Source organism: Anoplophora glabripennis, unplaced genomic scaffold (genome assembly GCF_000390285.2).
Source record: "Anoplophora glabripennis isolate ALB-LARVAE unplaced genomic scaffold, Agla_2.0 scaffold48, whole genome shotgun sequence".
NCBI lineage: Eukaryota > Metazoa > Arthropoda > Insecta > Coleoptera > Cerambycidae > Anoplophora > Anoplophora glabripennis.
In genome coordinates this window covers 908585-916064 of record NW_019416270.1, presented here as the reverse complement: position 1 = coordinate 916064, position 7480 = coordinate 908585, and the positions used below count along the sequence as shown (strand labels likewise).

Genomic DNA, 7480 nt, shown 5'->3' with positions numbered 1-7480 from the left:
AGCTTAGAGAGCAGAAATTAGTGTTTTATTGTATCTGCTCCGTTATATTCCATAAATTATATCTTCAAGAGAAGATCAATAGACATTGAATTAGGTATATTATTTATACTGCTAATTGTGTTTATGCATGTACTTACCTACTTGATGAATTTTAAATTAAATTTTTATGTATACATATTAAGTAATATGTGGCTCTTTGTATAATGTACCACATATAACAGCTCTTGTCTATTGTATGTTTTGTGGCTTGCTCATACTGGGAGTAGGTAGGTAAATAATTTATAAAGTAAATGCGTCTGAACCGAAATTTTGACTCATTATTTTGTAACAGTACCAAAAACACTTCATTTACATGACTACTTAATCAAAGGTTGCAGAATGAATTGTGTTTTTGTACTTCTTTTATAGATATTCTAAACTAAAAATGTTGTAGCTGTAATGTTTAGGAATATCTATTTAAATTAATACATTGATGTCCTATTCCCGCCACAGACTCAGCAATGCTGCTGTATCATTGGACGAATCAAAGTTAAAGTTGGTTGGCAACCTACTTCTCTAGCGATCTTGGGTATAAATTTAAGCAGACGACGCAGTCCATTTTAGTGTATACTTATTGGACCCAGTATAGACTTTTTCTTGGTTTGTGGTCTGTGTCCTGTGTCTTTGCTGCCAGTGGAGTGTTCTGTTACTTCTGTCTTCTGTTATCTGTGTACAAAGCCAAAACGAAAAGCAAATGATTTTGTTTTTCTTTTTCTCAGATATTTCATTTTTTACGTGTTTTTGACAATATTTAAATGCGTATTTCTTTGTACAAAATATTAAAAGAAATTTTTACCTTTCAGTCTCGAAAACGAGTTATAATTATGGGGAAGTAGGTATCCTTTTAAAAAATATATATGCTTATATAGGTACCATAGCGTAAGTATGATTATATTTTGAGGTTATATTTTCTTAATGATTTATCTAGACATTCCGAATGGCGAAAATTAGCAAAAAAAGCAAGAAGAAAGCGTATTAGACAGGCTAAAGCAAAATTACGGGATCAGTTGTTAGAAGAAGGTTTGATATAAATTTTACTCAGCAATTTATGCTATTGATAAATATGTGTTTTAGAACGACAAAAACTAGAAAATTCTCCTAGATATAAAATATGGCATGAAAAGCAGGCTAAAGCTGAGGAGTGTCGAGCACAAGAGGAAGCTAGGTTAGCTGCAGAAAAAGATTTGCAATGGAGAAAGATAGAGGAAGAAGCGCAGAAACAATGGCAAGAATTACAAAAGAAACTAGCTGCAGCAAAGGAAGAAAGAGCTCGACAGAATGAAAAAATAAAATTGGAATGGGAAGAAGAACAGAAAAAGCTAAAAGAATTGAAAGAACAGAAAGAGAGAGAATTAGAAGAAAAACTGAGAGAGCAAGAAATACTTAACGAAAAAACTAATGATTTTATACTTAATGGTGGAAGTACACCTGAACATTTAAAAACCAATATGGAGACAAATCCCAATAAACCGACTTGCCCATTCTTTCTAAAAACCTCTACATGTCGTTTTTATGACGTTTGTTCAAGAAATCACATTCGCCCGGGTGTAAGCCGAATTCTTTTAATTCCAAATTTTTTCACTCACTATAGCTTAGAAGCAAATGAAAATGAACATGGAAGTGACTCTAGTCTGGAATTCGAAAATTATGAAACCTACAATCATTACAAAGAATTTTTCTATGACGTTATCCCGGAAATGGAAACTTTTGGTAAAATTAAACTATTTAAAACATGTTGCAACCATGAACCGCATTTGAGAGGTAACGTTTATGTTGAATATTTTTCTACAAGGTCGGCTCTCAAGGGTTATAAGATTCTTAATGGAAGATGGTATGGAGGAAAACAGCTTAATGTTGAGTTTTGTAATATTGAATCCTGGAAAACGGCAATTTGTGGTAAATATATTTATATAACTTAGAATTAAGTGGAATTTTATGAATATGTAATAAGCGGTGTAGACTTGAAAGGTGTATTTTCATCTTGTGTTATGGGGCGTGTAACTCTTGTCATTTTTATTTAAAATATCTGATGTGTATAGTTCCAAAAAATAGCTCAAAAGGATTTGAAAAGGATGAAGAAATATTCCAAATGCTATTGATCACGGGTTGGATTGGCGACATATTCACAACTTCATCAAAAATTGTTTGTTGTGGGATCATTTGTTATGAATTATTCACGAAATATAAAAATAATTCTATTTTTATGATTGAAAGATTTTTGAAACAAAAAATAATTGAAAATATAATTATTTTCAACCTGTTTTTTGCCAACTGCTGCTCAACTTCGACCTATATTGGATAATTTTAATTGAAAACGGTTGACCATGCCTGAATTGTTAAAAATAAGAATCATAAATCTGACAATAAAGTAAAAAAGAACTTTTTGGAGAATATCTTCGGAATATGTGAATAAATGCAATTCTGAAGACATTCCACAACTGGAAGAACATATTTCAATAGAATAAGAAAAAAATGCCTACTAAATAAATTAAAAACCCATATAAAATCTGCTGGTTGAAAAAGGGTCAATTTTTTGATTACCTAATTGAAAAATAAAAAAATGAAGGAATTCCAAAATAGTGGTAGAAAACTGGATCTCATATTACAATAATGCTAGTGAATTAAAGTAAAACAGAAAGTATCTTATCATAATTAAATAAAAAGAGACAGATGAATTTGAGGTTGATTACCCGTTTCTTGACCAGTTGCTTGAAATCCAGTTAGAAACATACCTATGGATTTTAAGAAATAAAGTTAATATGTAGTTTAAAATTGCATTTCCTTATCTAGCATTGATAATACTAGACGGTAATGATAAAAATAAAACTTAATAACTGTGGCGGGGGTAAATGATGGTTAAAAATAGGGAAACAAAGAAAAAAACAATCTTCATTTATGCTTTCGTATTTCTGTTTGAGTTTTACAAAATTAGTCAAGAACCAGCATTGGTCGGATAACTGACGCAATGATCCTATTTACTATTTAGACCTTGTCCAACAAATTATTGTACTACGTGTTGCCTACCATTTGCTTATAAAATATAAAAAAAAATTCAAAAATTTTTTAAATGCAATTATTTGAATGAGTGATTGCTTAAATTGAACACTAATATTTGTATGTATTTTAAACACTACTTTGGACTAGGAAAATCTAAGAAAAACTTTAAAAAATAGTTTCTTAAACTTAAAATAAAACAAAGTATTTAGAACGTGGCACATATAAGGAATTAGTTTTCAATTTAAATGAAGCCTTGACATCCAAATAATTCTGGTACATTTGGCCCTAAATAAATTTATAAATAATATGTTTTAGAAATTTAATAAGGAATAGGAAATATGTATTAATATATTTCCAGAAATACCACTCTATATTTACATTATTTATGATAATTTAAAGTCAAATGAAAAAAAAAATAGTTGGAATATAGTATGAATTGCAATTTGGTGGATGCAAATAGAAACAAATTGCATGTCAGTATTACCAGTAATAAAATATTCACAATTCCTGTATACATCTTCACACACCTATTACTTCCCTGTAAGGGAACTAAATGAACAGAAATAAAATGAATGGTGGGGATTATTGTCCATCTACCATTTTTGTTTCTATTCGCACCTAACTAGCAAACTCGCCCAATTCTATAATATATATTTTTTTATTTGAAATTCTTTACTTACTAACTGTACTTACTACTATAATGAAATATATAATCTTTAACTATGTGGGATTTTAAATAGAGGAAATTTTTAGGACTTTTTTTTGTAAAGCGTTGCCCGAAAGGTAATGCATGCAATTTTCTGCATGTGTTTCGAAACCCGAAAAATTTGTACAATAACTATGAAAACCGTAAAAATTCCAGTAGGTCCAGAACAAGGTAAAGATGTTTTAAAAGGTTTTACTGATTTTCTTTAATATCATTTAAATTGTAGGGATGATTTGTCAGATAGAAGGAATTGGAGATGGTCTGAATCCCCCGAGAGAATACCAAATTCAGAGTGGGAAGATAAAGATAAAAATAAAACAAAATCAACAAGAAAACGGGATAGATCTGAGAGTCATAGACATTCCAGCAGGCGAAAAAGGGATAATTCCAGTTCCAGGCGAAGAACACCAGAGAGTCGGTCATGGTCTAGAAGTCCAGGCAGAGAAACAAGTAGCTCAAGAAGTTCTTCGAGGAGGTCGCATAGATCATATAAATCATAATTTAAGTGCCATTGTATATTTGCATATATTTTTTAATGTTTTGAATTATACAGGTATTTATAAGAAAAGATTGTTTTATTTCGTGTTATTATTTATTTTTCTTTTCGGAAAAGTGTGTTACGGACATGTCCGTTGGACATGTCGATGAGATGTCCGTACATGTCGGGAAAAGTACTTTTGACCTTGAATCTAATAAGGCACCTATGAGTGACGTCATTTTTTCACAGGTCACTGCTTGAGGGTACACAAAGCAAAATATTACTTTTATTCTAATGGATATGTTTTGATATATTTTATTTATTACCTACCTTTACTTTTTTATAAACTGGTTTCTAATTTTCCCCGGACAGCCAATACACTTATTTAAATGTTTTTCCAATCCTACTGTAATTCTTAAATATTGTTTTTGAGCAGAAGTTACATTTATAATTATATTTTTACTCAATTCAGAAAAATATAACCAAACTGTTGATTTTGGCGTCATACTTCATTTATAAACTATTTGTGTACTAAATATTAAATTAAGATTCAACTGATTACTATTTACTAATCGTTAACTTTGCCAAAAATAATCAAATATGGACATATAAAAGAGGTTGTATTTTTAAAATGTCGGTTTCAGTTAAACAATTACCAACAAAATTACAAGAAAATGGCTAAATATCTTTAATTTTACATGTACCAACTCAAAAAATTTTTGCGGGAATTATGAATGCTACAAAGATCTTGGCCTCAAGACATGTCCACTTTCCACGACATGTCCAGCTGACATGTCCACGGCACATCTCTACTTTTTCTTAAAATATATTTATATAAAACAAATATCCGACAAATAACGGAATGAAATCATAGAGCCACATAATTGATTTTATGGCTTATTCAGTTATGAAATTAATTACTCTGCAAAACAGTTGAAAAAATATAGATTTGAAAATGGAAAATGAATTTTGTCAGAATGTAGATATGAAAATATATTAGATTTCTGCAATAAGAACAAGGGACAACTGGAGAAATCCAATTTGTTTACTGAAATTAAAAGTAGAATTCAATAAATGTATACTGTAAATTTATTATTTTTGTTGACGAATACAGTGGAAAGGATAGAAACAATTTTTATGTTTTATACAACATTTTGCTTATTGTGGCAAGAATTGGAGATAATCCAACGTATAAATTATTATTTCACCGCTAAATTTGTAAGACGGAAAACGAACATTTTTTTAAAATGAAACATTTACAAATTTTTTTAATGGACTTCAAAAATTAATCAGTTGAAGCAAACTTTCAGAATAATTACTCATTTATATATTCATTGTCCAAATTATCTCATCATTGCATATTTATGTTCATATTCATAAATGTGGGTACCTAATTTATACTTGGACGGTAGTACCTATAGCAACTAGGTACATCTGTTCTGTTATTATTTGAAAAAAAATTTCTTGTTATTTTGACTACATGCCAAAAGAAAATGCTTAAAATAGCAGAATGCAAGTAATTCTAATAAAAGTATATATGTATAACAACATACAACGTACGTGCTGCCAATCACATACGAGTATATGTAGGTAGGTAATTAGAAATGCATCAATTGCCCCTCTTTCCTATATCATAATAATTACTGTGCATGAGCGGCTCTAGAAAAAAATGGTTAACTCGGAATATGTAAAAAGAAATAAAGTATTCTCTTAATGATATTCGAAACAGAATTGAATCATGAGTACGAGATATTTTTAATAAATCTTTATTTTTTTCTATCTTCTTTTATATGAAGTTAATACCGACCAACAAATAAATCACGTATAAACTTTTCTTGAATAATAGATACTGTTATCAAATCTTGCATGTTTTTGCTTTTAATTCATTTTTATTGTAATAAGCTGCATATTGTCGTGAATCGTGTTCGTGTAAAGATGGTAAATAATTAAGTAAACTTGGCAATATATTTTTTAACCATATTCTCGAGTTCCAAGAAAAAAATTATAAATTGTGTAACTATTTGAGAAAGTTATACAAACTACGATTTATGTTAAAAAGAAATACGTATTGCTTTTAATGCCTAGTACAATTTTTTTAATATTCAGTTATACTGTATCAGTGGCATACCTAGAGTAGGCAAGTAGGGCACGTGCCCTGGGTGCCATTCAAAGGGAGCCGCAAAATTCGTAAATTATTATATTTAAAAAGCACACTTAATTCATATTCAAATAATCCCGCAATTTCTGCTCATGGTAAGCTTTCGCAAACGCGCGGAGTTAAAAGTGCAGTTTTATGAACTAATTTTCGTTCTAAAAAAGAAAATACAAATATTTTGTAAGATTTATAACTGTTTTATTTAGATGTATCTGTTCATTTCATATTTAGATAATTTACGAAGGGGCGCAACTTAATGTTTGTCCTCCTACGTCTCTGTACTGCATGCAGACTGCATAATGCAGTGAGGTGATAAAGGGTGATCGTTTATTTATTTGCGATGTAGTGATAAATATTTTTAACATATTTTCTCCACTAATATAACAAACTGTAGGTATTAGAATGTGATGCATGATTCAGTGACATAAACATCCAGAATTATTGCTTAATAATTTGGAGAAATGAAATATGCATGGGATCCTTCCAGTAGCGTACCTTTTAATATTAAAATTGTATATTATTATTTAAAGTAGGTACATACCTACTCAGTTACTTATTGTAAAAAAGTACATATAGTAGAGGTACATTATTAAAAAAATAGGTAGGTGTAAAAGAGTACATATAGTAGAGGTACATTATTAAAAAAATAGGTAGGTATATACTATTGCAAACTGTTAAAAATTACATATCATATTTATTTCTAATAATAGAGGCACATCAAAGGCGCTTTCGGTGCTTTATTGTATTATATCTTTGAGTCTGTAGTCTATAGCAGCGGTTTTCAAACTTTTACGACTTGCGAAACCCAGCCAACTTTTCGATTTTTTTAGGAACACCTAAAAAAACACAATTTTTACTAATTATATAATATATAAATATACTAGTTTTAAGTAAAAGTAAATATTTTTTTAATTTTGTATTACGATATTACTAATTTCAAAATTTTGAATTTTTGACTGAGTCACGGAACCTCCAGAGAGATTGTGGGGACCCCAAAGTTCCGCGGAACACAGTTTGAATATCGCTAGTCTATAGCAATATAGATTATACAATAAAGGAAGTAATTCAAATAAAATTTTGTTGGAAAATATTTCATTTTCGAGAT

At 29.6% G+C, this 7480-nt stretch overlaps 1 protein-coding gene across 1 annotated transcript; it reads left to right on the top strand.

Annotated features, from left to right (window-relative positions):
* The first annotated feature begins 766 nt into the window (after positions 1-766).
* LOC108904973 (U2 small nuclear ribonucleoprotein auxiliary factor 35 kDa subunit-related protein 1) lies at positions 767-4299 on the top strand. The gene is made up of 5 exons (XM_018707712.2): positions 767-871; positions 968-1059; positions 1114-1935; positions 3790-3913; positions 3969-4299. Exons 1-5 carry the CDS (start codon positions 795-797, stop codon positions 4240-4242), a joined length of 1389 nt encoding a protein of 462 aa, XP_018563228.1. The 5' UTR covers positions 767-794; the 3' UTR covers positions 4243-4299.
* The last annotated feature ends 3181 nt before the right edge of the window (positions 4300-7480 follow it).

Bases quoted from the DNA above. Each gene is read 5' to 3' on its own strand.
- LOC108904973 (XM_018707712.2), top strand. From the start codon at position 795: ATGCGTATTTCTTTGTACAAAATATTAAAAGAAATTTTTACCTTTCAG. The intron at 1,060-1,113 runs GTTTGATATAAA...TATGTGTTTTAG, and splicing joins GGATCAGTTGTTAGAAGAAG to AACGACAAAAACTAGAAAAT. The intron at 1,936-3,789 runs GTAAATATATTT...GGAAATTTTTAG, and splicing joins CTGGAAAACGGCAATTTGTG to GACTTTTTTTTGTAAAGCGT.